The sequence below is a fragment of the Carlito syrichta genome, unplaced genomic scaffold (assembly GCF_000164805.1).
Source record: "Carlito syrichta isolate Samal-C Ts95f unplaced genomic scaffold, Tarsius_syrichta-2.0.1 Scaffold310396, whole genome shotgun sequence".
Classification (NCBI taxonomy): Eukaryota; Metazoa; Chordata; class Mammalia; order Primates; family Tarsiidae; genus Carlito; species Carlito syrichta.
Window position 1 is genome coordinate 583,194 of NW_007254492.1, and position 12,376 is coordinate 595,569.

Sequence of the window (12,376 nt, forward strand, 5' to 3'; positions counted from 1 at the left end):
ATTCTGTCACCCAAGCTGGAGTGCAGTGGCACAGAAACAGCTACCACAGCCTCGATCTGCTAGGCTTAGGTGATCCGTCCACCTCAGCCTCCCAAGTAGCTGGAACTACAGGCGTCCACCTCAGCCTCCCAAGTAGCTGGAACTATAGCCAGTGGACTATTTTTTATTTATTGTTGAGACAAGGTCTTGCCAAGTTTCCCAGGCTGGTCTCAAACCCCCAGGGCTTAGGCAGTCCTCTTACCTCTGCCTCCCAAAGTGCTGGGATTACAGGCATGAGCCACCACGCCTGGCTTCTGTTCCTTTATTCTCAGCTTAAAGTGGAGAAAGGAAGGTTGGGTTCTAACTGAACGAGGCCTGGACAGAGTCAGGCTCAGCACTGGGACACTGGAAAAGGACATAGGACATACCTGAGGGCTTGTGGACATGGATCTGGACAGCTGGAGGGCAGGTGAGGCAGATGAAGTCCAAAGCTGCCTTTCAGCAAAAACAGGAAGTTGAGACACAGTAGAAGACTTCAGGCCCAGGAGTCCAGGACCCTGGACAGCTCTGTGGCAGACCATTGCTCTGATGGAGGCCTTGTTGAAACTTCAGATATAAAAGGAAGTTCCCCATTTAGGTGCGTTCTGGAAGGAGCAGCACAAGCCCTCAGGGGCATTCCTCCTCCAATTTGGATCAGAGTGCTCTGTCCTCTGTCTGTTCAAGGTGCTTCTTCGACTGCCCACATAATTCAAAAGCTTTGTCCTTTCCCTCTGGTGGCTCTGTTCTTTGCTTGTTTACTCTTCACTTTTATTTATTTATTTATTTATTTTTTGCGTTGGAGTCTCACTCTGTCGCCCAGACTGGAGTGCAGTGGCCGCTCCCGGCGACTGCAGCCTCAAGCTGCTGGGCTCCGGCAATCCTTCCGCCTCAGCCTTCCAAGTAGCTGGAACTACAGGCGCGCGCTACCGCGCCCGGCTAATTTTTTGATTTATTGTAGAGATGAGGTTTCGCCTGCCCAGGCTACTCTTCACTTTTTAACATGCCTATTTATGCTTGCATTTTTCTACCAGTGTTGATAATAAATCAGGGGACATATCCTTCTCTTAATAACTGACCTCTAACTCTTTCATTTCTCCCCTCCATCCACCTTCTCTCACGTCATGTCACCTCCTGTGTCAAGATCATTTAGACATTTATTTGCTGATTATTATATTTTTAAGTACATAAGCCTTTTATTTGCACTTACCTATGAGTTTTTCTTTCTTTTTAAAAATTTCTTCAGTTTCTTTCTCCTTTGTTTCTATGCTAGTTTTGTTGGAATATACAACATAAATAAATATTTTAAGAGATTTAATTCAGTAGGTGATGATTTTGAGGCCTGACATGTCCAACGTGGTCTTTGTTTCGCTCTCCCAAAGAACAACTGGGTAAAAGACTCTAAGTTCTTGAGAGCTTTCAAAATGCTTTTCTATTATCATCTGGCCTTCAATGTTGCTGATGAGAAGTCGGGGGTCTACTTCATTCTTCTCATTTCACAGAAGTGGGAAAGGAGTCACCCTTAAGAGACTTCACTGCTGTGCTGCACTGAGTTTTGCTTTTATTTTTTCCTTTCTTTCCTTATTTAGTTACCAAAGGGTGCCTAGGGCACTGCCCTACTTTACCCTCTGGAACCAATGCCTGAGCCAAATCCCAGCTCACCAATCCCCACCCAGAGGCACACACTTGATCTGGAGATTTCTTCTCCCCAACTGGGTCTGGGGATGAGTGTTGCATTCTTTCAGTCTGTGAATATGGGTGGAATGGGACCAGAGTCTTCTAATTAGCTTCTCTGCTGACCACCCCACAACCGTCCCATTCCCTCATCCATACAGCTCTAGCATTTAGTTAGGAAAACTGGTCCTCACATCTTCAGAGGCCCTCCTGCATTCTTAATGGGGGTGTTTCTCTGTCAATCTTTTTTTTTTTTTGAGTCAGGGTCTTTCTCTGTCACCCAGTCTGGAGAGCAGTGGCATGATCATGGCTCACTGTGACCTTGAACTCCTGGGTTCAGGCAATCCTCCCACCTCAATCTCCTGAGTAACTGGGGTTTACAGGCATGTGCCACAATGCTTGAATAATTTTTTGATTTATTTATTTTTTGGTAAAGATTGGTCTTGCTATGTTGCCTAGGCTGGTCTTGAACTCCTGAGCTCAAGTAATCCTCCCACCTCAGCCTCCTAAAGTGCTGGAATTACAGACATGAGCCACCATGCCCGGCCCCTCTGTCAATCTAATACTACTGCTTAACTTGCCTAGAAATTCCTCATTGTTTCTTGCTCACCTATAGCAACCTTCTCTCTTCTCCAGCCCTGCTACTCATTTGCTTAATGAGTAATTATCAAGTCCCTTCTGTCTGCCAGCTGGTGTGCTGGGCTCCACAGATATGATGGTGGGGGCCAGGGGGACCAAGACCAGAGAGACACTGTCTCTGGCCTCATGGAGTTTAAAGCTTGGCAACAGGAGGGACCTTAAACAACTAATCACCCAAATATTTGGCCACAAATTGTGAAAATACTCTGAGGAACAGCAGAAGGTGCTGAGGGCTGGAGGACTAGAGAGGACTCCCCAAACAAATGCTGTTTGTAGCTGCAACTAATCTGAGAAGAGACTAGGGATTTGAAGAGTGAAAAGAACATTCCACACAGTGCAAAGGCTCTAAGGCAGAAAGAGGCAGAGAAGACCAGGCTAGCTAGAACATGGTGACCGAGAGGGAGACAGGAGAGACAGGCAGACCCTCCTATTCTGTTGTATGTCAGGACTAACTGGCCTACTCCATGACAGGCACTACCAATGAGCAAGACAGACTAGTCCAACTGAGGACAGGCCTGCACTTAACATTTTTCTTTCTTTCTTTCTTTCTTTTTAACAATTTTATTGAAGCATTCTCTATATAACATAAAAATCACCTGTTTTAAGTGTGCAATGAAATGAGTTTTAGTAAATTTACTGAGTTTGTGCAACCATCAGTATAATCCACTTTTCGAACAGGTTGTCACACTAGCGATAACCTTTGTGCTGTGAATGGTCAACATCTTCATTTCTGACGTGCACTGATATGAAATGGCCTTTCCCTTTTAGGTCTTGCAGGTGGAAAAGATGTGCCCTTTTCAGAGGTTGTGAAGTTAGCTCCAAATCCCAGACTAGCTGTCACCCCAAGCCCAGGATCTTCTCAGGTGAGAGACCGTCAGAATTTTGTTGTAGCATTTGCATTGTGAAAAATGAATAATTTTTTCTTTTTTTCCAAAATTGTCACCTACATTGAACTTGATATGCTTAACTAAAGGGGATACTCTGCTTTTTTGAAATTATCAAGAAAATGGAGCAAAAGAAGCCATGTCATCAGCTTGAACACACAGATATTATTTTCTAGCCAGGGGTCAGATTGATTGCCGAATACATCTTCATTGTTCCATATGCCGTAGGGTGGACCCTTCCATGTCACTGGGCTGTAGAAGCCACCTAAGCACAAGACATGCTGAGTTTCTAGCATTTTAATCTCAAATCTGGATCCAAGACTGCTGTGCAATCGCCCAGGCCAGGAAATCCCTGTGAAGACAGACTCTACTAATTGCAGTTGGGTTCTCCAGAAAGCAGAGTCTGAGATGTCTACTCAGATATGCTAGGTTTCTGGGGGAGGTACTCTTGGGATCCACATCATAGAAGGGAAAAGGAGGAGGCAGGCTTACAGCCCTCAGCCAGTCCTGCAGGAAGTTCTTTTTTTTTTTTTTTGAGCTGGAGTCTCACTCCGTCACCCAGGCTGGAGTGCAGTGGCATGCTCATGGCCACCCCAGCATCGACCTGCTGGGCTCAGGCAATCCTTCCACCTCAGCTTTCCAAGTAGCTGGAACTACAGGCATGTGCTACCACACCTGGCTAATTTTTTGATTTATTATAGAGATGAGGTCTTGCCAAGTTGTCCAGGCTGCTCTCGAACATGTGGGCTCAGGCAATCCCCTCACCTTGGCCACCCAAAGTGCTGGGATTACAGGCTTGAGCCACTGCACCCGGCCCTGTAGGAAGTTTTGAAGCTGAGATGGCCCTTTAGACTTTTACCCACTTGGACTGTGGGCTGGGCCTTTGTACCCCACGTCAATCCATCATTGTATGTGGGCCACCCCAGCATGCAGTGAGGTGGCTCTCTATAGCTGAAGCAGTCCCCCAAAGAGGCTGGCAGCTGAAGACTGTCTGCCAACAGTACTCTCAACAGTTGGGAAAATACTTTCTCTGTTCCTGAAGGTGAGTCTGGACAGTACACCCCCCATCCATCCAACACAACACTGTACCTGTTTGCAGAAGGTTCTTGCAGCCCAGGAGCAGGGATGGGTGCACCTTGGAAGGAACTGTGAAGGATCTGAGATTTACTTGACTTGTGGACTAACAAGTGAGCCTGCCACAGTTTCTTAGCTGCAGACAGAAGACACAGACTTCTGGGTCAGAGACCAAAGACTTGATTCCTCATGTTACGATGGGCAGCATGAGCTGCATCTGGTGTTAGTTTCCCTTGGCCCCCAGATTCCATAGGGTTATGCAGAGTGGGCCCAGGTGAATACTGTCTGTGTCACAACTGAGGGACTCTGAGCTTAGAAATCTCTCAGCCTTACAAAGGAGCTACAAGCAAACCTGTCCAACCTTTGCCTCCAAAGGAGACATTATCTTAATTATTCTTGTCAGCAAACAGATTTTCCCCGTGCCCTGGAGAGAGACACTATGTCTCAATGCTTTACAAGTTTCCTCAGAAAGATGGCCTGAAACAAAAACTGCTACAAGACATGTGGAGAAACGCCATAGAGAAATGTCTCCTGGTATATCTTGGAAGCAGCTCATGCTTTCCAGGTGACAAGACAGATCACACACATAGGTGTGCCAGGCTTCTGTTATTTTTCTGTTGTGTGTTCTTTTTTTTCCAAGTTAGAATCACCCAGGCTAGAGTGGAGTGCAGTGGCATAATCACGGCTCACCGCAGCCTTGACCTCCTGGGCTTAGGCAGTCTTTTGGCCTCAGCCTTCCAAGTTGCTGGGACTACAGATGCATGCCACCACACCTGGCTAATATATTTTATTTTTTGTAGAGACAAGATCTCACTAGTCATAAACTCCTGGGCTCAAGCAATCCTCCTACCTTAGCCTCCCAAAGTGCATGAGTCACTGCACCTGGCCTGTTGTGTGTTCTTTTGTTTAAGAGGCCACACCATGCATTGGAGAGACTGAGATAAAGACATTTGGATTCTTATTCTTTTTCTGCCTCTCCTTCACTGTGTGGCTATCAGGTGACCTTGAGCAGCATTCCTCATCTCCAAACCTCTATTTCTTTGTCTATGAAGTGGGCACATCTGTTCTGCATTTTTTTTCTATTCTTTTTTTTTTTTTTCTTGAGTCAGGATCTCACTTTGTCACCTAGACTGGAATGCAGTGGCACGATCATGGTACACTGCAGCCTCAACTTCCTGGGCTCAGAGCGATCCTTCTGCCTCAGTCTCCTGAGTAGCAGGAACTATAGGTACACGCCACCATGTCTGACAAATTTTTTTGACTTTCTGTAGGGACAAGGTCTCACCATATTGCCCAGGTTGTTCTTGAACTCCTGGGCTCAAGCAATCTTTCTACCTTGGCCTTCTAAAGTGCTGGGATTACAGGCATGAGCTACCATGCCCGGCTGTCCTGCCTACTTTTAACCTGCTAATTGTGAGGCTTAAAAAGAATCTTGACCAAAATGGCTTTATTACAATGGAAACATAATGTGAGTCATATGTATTATTTTAGATTTTCTAGTAGTCTCATTTTTTAAAAGTAAGAATAAATAAAAAGGACAGGTTAAATTAATTTTAATAATGTTTGTATTTAATCCAATATATTTAAAATATTGTCATTTCAACTTGTAATCAATGATATTTTAATTTTTGAATGAAGCTTTTGAAATTTGGTATACATTTTTTACTTATAGGTCAAGGCATGTTTCCAGAATGTGGAGGTATACATGGCTTGTGGCTACTGTATTGGATAGTACTACTCTAGATGTGCTCTAAACGGTCACAGTATATTTGTATCCGCTCCAGATGTCATCACACAACTATATTCAAAAGCAGGAATCAGAGGGTGGCACTGTGGGCACAGTCTCTCCACACATACTTCTTGCTTATCAGGGAGATAAATATTGGTCTGTTCCCTCACAGACAGACAGACACACACACACACACACACACACACACACTCACACACACTCAACAGACAACTACTTAGTCAGATGGCCAACACTTGTTGTCAAAAACCTGGGGTGGCCAGGCTCCGTGACTCAGCCTGTGATCCCAGGACTTTGGGAGGCTGAGGCAAGTGGATTGCTTGAGCCTGCAGGTTCGAGACCAGCCCGGGCAACTTGGTGAGACTTCGTCTCTACAATAAATGAAAAATTAGCTGGGCATGGTAGCGCATACCTATAGTTCTGGTTACTTGGAAGGCTGAGGCAGAAGGATCGCTGGAGCCCAGCAGGTCAACGCTGGGGTGGCCATGAGCATGCCACTGCACTCCAGCCTGGGCAACAGAGTGAGATTCCAACTTAAAAAAAAAAGCCTGGGGTAGGATCTGGCTCTTTCATCCTCTATCTTCCTAGACTGGCAAGGAACAAGGTCATTGGGGAAAGCTTCTGGGCAGTGCAGCAGCATCTGTCTCATTCTAGGAAGCAAGTACTCTGTGCGTGTGTGTACTACCACCCTCCCTGGCTTGCCTATGGGAGGAGTCACTAATAGCTCATGGAACTCTTTATCACTGAACCTGGGTGTAACCTTGGAACCCTTCTCAATAGCAGATTGAGTCTGTGATTGTTAGCATGTGACCTGTATGCAGATTGAATTTGTGACCTGGATTTAAACTCCTTGTGAGCTGAGCCACATCCTCTGTTTTCTCTCTGTGGTACCTATAGCAGTGCTTGTGCCCAAGTGCAAACTCAAAGCAATAATAGTGTTTTCTCCCTTGGCTTCTCTGAACGTTGCAATTTCCTGCATGGGAGCAATCAAAGCCCCTCACCTCTGTTCTCCAATTCCTTAATGTTCAGTACAGGCTGAGACAGCCTTTGACCTCTCTCCTGTGGGCCTCTTTATAAAGGGTCACTTGTTATCCTTTTGCTTTATTTTACTCACGGGGTCTATTCCCAAGTACTTCACAGATGACAAGGTCACAGGGTAGAAGCAGAACATCAGTTGTGTCTTCCTTATTTGGAAGAGCAAAGGAAGGATCCCTCAAGTCCTCAGAGGCAGCTCAGACTCACCATGGACTTGAAAGCCAGCAGGCTCCTTCTCTTTGGCTGTGACAGCCTGTGAGACCGTTCCTGAGCCTTCTTGGGCAGAGCTGCTCCAGCTGCATCAAGAGTAGGCCCTAGGTTGGGCACGGTGGCTCACGCCTATATAATCTCAGCACTGTGTGCCTGTAGTCCCAGCTACTTGGGAGACTGAGGCAGAAGGATCACCTGAACCCAGCAGGTTGATGCTGCAGTGGCCATGAGTGTGTCACTGCGCTCCAGCCTGGACGACAGAGTAAGACTCCAACTCAAAAAAAAAAAAGAGTAGGCCCTAGTTATGAGGTCAGTCGTTAAATACTTGACTTTGGAGAAAATTAAGCCAAATTAAGAAGGAATGGGATTGGCATGAGCTCCTACTTGTGTTTATTTGCAAGTCCCTTGAAACTCTGGGTCCCTTGGTCTTAAGTGTTTGTCTATAAGACAATATGTGATCTCCTGAAGTGCATCTACATTTTTTACACATTTTTTTGCAGCCACAGGTGAAAACTGCTTAAAGGAAAAAAAAAAAGACAGAAAAAAATGAAGGGCAAGAATGTGAGAGTGTCTCTATCTGGTCTTTTCTCCCTGTTTTTTTGTTTGTTTTGGTTTATTACACAGCACACTGTATATATAATTTTGTAGCTTCTTTTGAACTTCTGCATTGCAACAGAAGTATTTTCATTCTTAAGAACGTGCATACATGTCATTATTTTTGAGTCAGGGTCTTACTCTGACTCCCAGACTGGGATGCAGTGGCATGATCACTGCTCACCTCTGCATCGACCTCCTGGGTTCAGGCAATCCTTCCACCTCAGCCTCCCAAATAGCTGGGACTACAGTTGCACACCACCACACCAAGATAATTTTGTTATGTTTATTTTTTTGGTGGAGATGAGGTCTCACTGTGTTGCCCAGGCTGGTCTTGAACTCTTGGGTTCAAAGTAATCCTCCTGCCTCGGTCTCCCAGTATATGTCACTTTTAAAAAGTATGTAATATTCTGTCTGGCTAATGAACCATGATTTACTTGAGCATTTTTCATGTCTTAGAGCAGTTGCTTTAGGTTTTCACCTATAGTTAACCCTCTATGGATAAAGGGTTAATAAAATCCTTTCCAATTCTGCATCAGAATTTGACTTTTGGTAACTTTCTAGCTCTGTTTCCCTTGAGATCTATTAAAATGGATTATCAGTGGTGTTACTAGGCAACATTGCCCATGTAAAAATGGGCTTTGCTTGAGAAACTGCTGTGGACTGGGAAAATTTTAAATACCTAGTAGGAAGTCTTACTTAGGGCTTCCCTGAGTGCACAGACTCCTCCTGGGCATGTCTCTTACCTATCAAGTTGTTATAAGAGACACCTCTGTGGAATTTTGAAGCCAGGGAGGTTCTTGCACCAGTATGATGTGGATCGCAACTCCTTGCACCTGAACTTTAGCCTGAAGAGGAGAGAGTGGGGAAAGTGGGGAGACAAAGAGACCCTCTCCTGGACAACTGTGTGAATTGCTGGCTGCACCACTACTTGGTCTCCCATTGAAGAAGCCATCTACAGCCACTCTGACAACAGGCTATGTTTCTCCAGTCTATCCTTCCGAGGGCCAAAGTGGCCCATGACAGTCTTAGAAGTCTAAACATTTAATGGAATCTAAGAAGACCCTTGGTAGACTTGGCATCCCACGTTAGGGTTATTTCCTTGGGAGTGCTTCACAGAAGTAGAATAACTAGGTCACAGGCTGTGGACTCCTTAATACAGATAGAAAGTTAAGTTTATTTCCAGAAGGTTTGTACCACTAACTTTCTTTTTCTTTTTAATTAATTAATTTATTTATTTATTTTGGGTTGGACTCTCATTCTGTTGCCCAGGCTGGAGTCAGTGGCACACTCACGGCCACCCCAGCACTGACCTGCTGGGCTGTGGCGATCCTTCTACCTCTGCCTTCCAAATAGCCGGAACTACAGATGCATGATACTATGCCCAGCTATTTATTTATTTATTTATTTACTTATTTACTTATTTATTTATTGTAGAGACGAGGGCTCACCAAGTTGCCCTGGCTGGTCTCAAACCCACAGGCTCAGGCAATCCACTCGCCTCAGCCTCCCAAAGTGCTGGGATTACAGGCTGAGCTACTGAGCCCTGCTTATTTATTTTTTAAAGATATGGGTTGCAATTCAGGATTAGGTATATAAGAGCCACAAACTTTCACCAGCTGTGCAATGACACAGTCATTTCCAGGTACCCTTCCCAGAATTTTCTTTAACTTTTGTAGATTTGATAACAAAAACTGGTTTGTAAGTTGTCACAGTTTACACTTTTTTAAACAAAGCTTAGACTATAGGTTTGAGAACTGCTAGCATTTGCTCTTTCGTGAATTGATGCCCTTTCTTTGCAAAAGAGGTAAATTGCAAGTAAATGAGATGTAAAATTTTAAAATTGTTTATTGCAACCAGATTTAAGAGGCATCTTTCTCTGTCCCATTCTAAACTGCTCTTTCTGCCCCTTCAGGTCTACGAGGCTCTCCTTCCTCAGTATGCCAGACTTGAGCAGAACATCTTGTTCCAGACCCGGGGGCCTCTGAAGTGAACTCCCCAGTCCCAGACACCTCTCTGGGACCTACTGTCCCCACCTGCCTAGACTCACTGGTCCCACTGCCTAAAGACATGTCCCTGGACAGCAGGGATCCTCTTCCCTGTTCTGAGCAGCTCTGCCTGCCTATGCTGACTTCTTGGAGTATGCCAGCCCCTTCCAGGACCACCTTGAAGCCGGTCTCAGCACACAATCCTGAAGATAGGTGGGCGCTCGTGCCCCTGTGCCCTCGTGCCCCAGGGCAGAAAGCATCTTTCCTATCTTTTATCCCAGGAGGCAAGATAACTCTGAGTCTGGGGTATGTCCAATAAAAATTGTGACTTTTTCCCTTGCAGAGGCAGAATTGAAGCTAATCTAGGGACCTGAATCAACGGCATGGGGGAGGCAAAGCTCTCCCTCACCCCCTGACCGCAGTCTGCCTTTTTCCAACCCTATTTGCCCACTCCTCAAACCATGACCCACAGCACCACCCCCATACATTGACCCTGCCATCCATCCTCTCCCTAACCCAGATCCCACAGCCTCATCTCTCCCATGCCCTGGCCTTCCCTGTTGTTCCCACTTTCCTCATCTCAGCTGTGCTCCCAGGTCTCATGTCTGCCCCATGCTGTCCCTCTCCGTGCTGTCTTCCTTCTCTGCTTTCAGCATCTGCTGTCACTCCCACCCTGGTATCTCCTTTTTACCCACAAAGTATAACTCACCACCTCCTACCCAAACAAACCTGACTGGCCTGGTGAACATTCTTCCTGTTCCCCGCTCCCTTCAGCTCTGTGCACAGTCTGCCTGATTTCTGGGTGCACCACATCACCGGGAGGTACCATCTACCAGGTGACACAGTTTAGGACTTTCTCTTTCCCTCCTTTCTCTCTCTGTCTCTCTCTCTCTCTCTTTCTCTCTCTGTCTGTCTCTCTCTTTCTCACACACCCCTCTCTCTCTCCCTCTCCCTCACACACTTCCCCTTTCCCCCTTCTTTCTCCCCCATCTCTCCATATTTCCCTCCTTCCCTCCCTTTCTCTATCCCTCCTTCTATCCCTTTACCCCCTACCCCTCTTTCTCTGTTTTCCTGCAGTTCAGTTGTTGCAGAAATTGTGTCATTTATCTAGGAGAACTTCCTAAATTCCGGATTTCTTTTTTTTTTTTTTGATTTGGAGTCTCACTCTGTCTCCCAGACTGGAGTGCAGTGGCTGCTCCCACCTCGCCTGCTGGACTCCGGCGATCCTTCCGCCTCAGCCTTCCGAGTAGCTGGGATTACAGGCATGTGCTACCACGCCTGGCTGATTTTTTGACTTATTGTAGAGATGAGGTCTCGCTGCCCAGGCGGGTCTTGAACCCGTGGGCTCAGGCAATCCACTCACCGGATTTCTTTTTTATTCTGGAGTATTTTCATCAGCTGAAAAATCATGATTCTCACTTTCAGTTTTCTTCCTATATCTGTATAGATGGTGACTTCCTTTTTCCTTCCTGTTTTACTCTATACCTTTCTATTCCTTGGTAAAATTATTGTAAAAGCTTCCACAGAAAGTCCTCTCTGACAACTCCTGCACAATCCTCCAGATTTTTCTTCTGTCCCAGGCCCTCACCAAACTCAGGACTCCAGCTAAATCAAACTACTTGTGATTTCACCCAGAGTGGAAAAAACGCTACAGATAGGTTTGAGATGTGGTGGATCAGAGCAGTAGCTAATGAGAAGTCAAAAGGAAAGGGCTTAGAAAATGGGACTAGAGGCATCACTTCTGATATGGAGGAAGCCATCTTGAAAGGGAGTGGTGTCCCTTACATTCACATTACTTGCTAAAGAAATTTTACGTTATTGACCAACGGAAAAAGGCACATGAAACAGTCAATGGTAACACAATACTCTAACATGAAGTTTAAAATAAGTTAAACAAATAATTGTGGATATCAAAGATAAGAAAGAGATAACACAGATAAGAAATTCAAAAACTCAGAATGAAAAGGCAAGAACCATGTGTGAAAAGAGAGCTGGCAAAACTTGGGAAAGAATTTAAACAGAAAGATAAAAATCATCACATTTACAAAGACTAAGTTATACATATCCAAATGAAAACAGATAAGACTGAAAGTACAATAAGGCACATAGAATGAGAAAAGCTAAGACAGCAGGAACAATATAAAAGAGGAGCTGAAAAAGCCCAGAAAGAAAATAATAGATAAAGAAGATAAGCAAACAAAGACAACACAGGTAAAATTAAATCTCCTGAAGTCAAAAGATAAGACAATGGAATAGAGTTGATATTTAAAACTATCCAAAAGAACTTCCTGAAAACAAGACCTTGAAAGAGTCTGTCTTGTTGCTTAAAATATTGACCGAGGATCCGGGCTCGGTGACTCAGCCTGTAATCCCGCGCCTTTGGGAGGCTGAGGTGAATGGATTGCCTGAGCCTGTGGGTTCGCGACCCGCCTGGGCAACTTGGCGAGACCTCATCTCTACATAAATCAAAAATTAGCCGGGCGTGGTAGCGCACGCCTGTCGTTCCAGCTACTTGG

General features: G+C 45.3%; 1 protein-coding gene across 1 annotated transcript in view; it reads left to right on the forward strand.

The window, feature by feature from the left end:
• XYLB (xylulokinase) overlaps window positions 1–10,202 on the forward strand; it is a 55,380-nt gene extending 45,178 nt beyond the window's left edge. The window contains exons 19-20 of the mRNA XM_021717711.1: window positions 3,097–3,191; window positions 9,788–10,202. Coding sequence (XP_021573386.1) covers window positions 3,097–3,191; window positions 9,788–9,865 — 173 coding nt within the window. The 3' untranslated portion in view covers window positions 9,866–10,202. The remainder of the gene's footprint in view (window positions 1–3,096; window positions 3,192–9,787) is intronic.
• The last annotated feature ends 2,174 nt before the right edge of the window (window positions 10,203–12,376 follow it).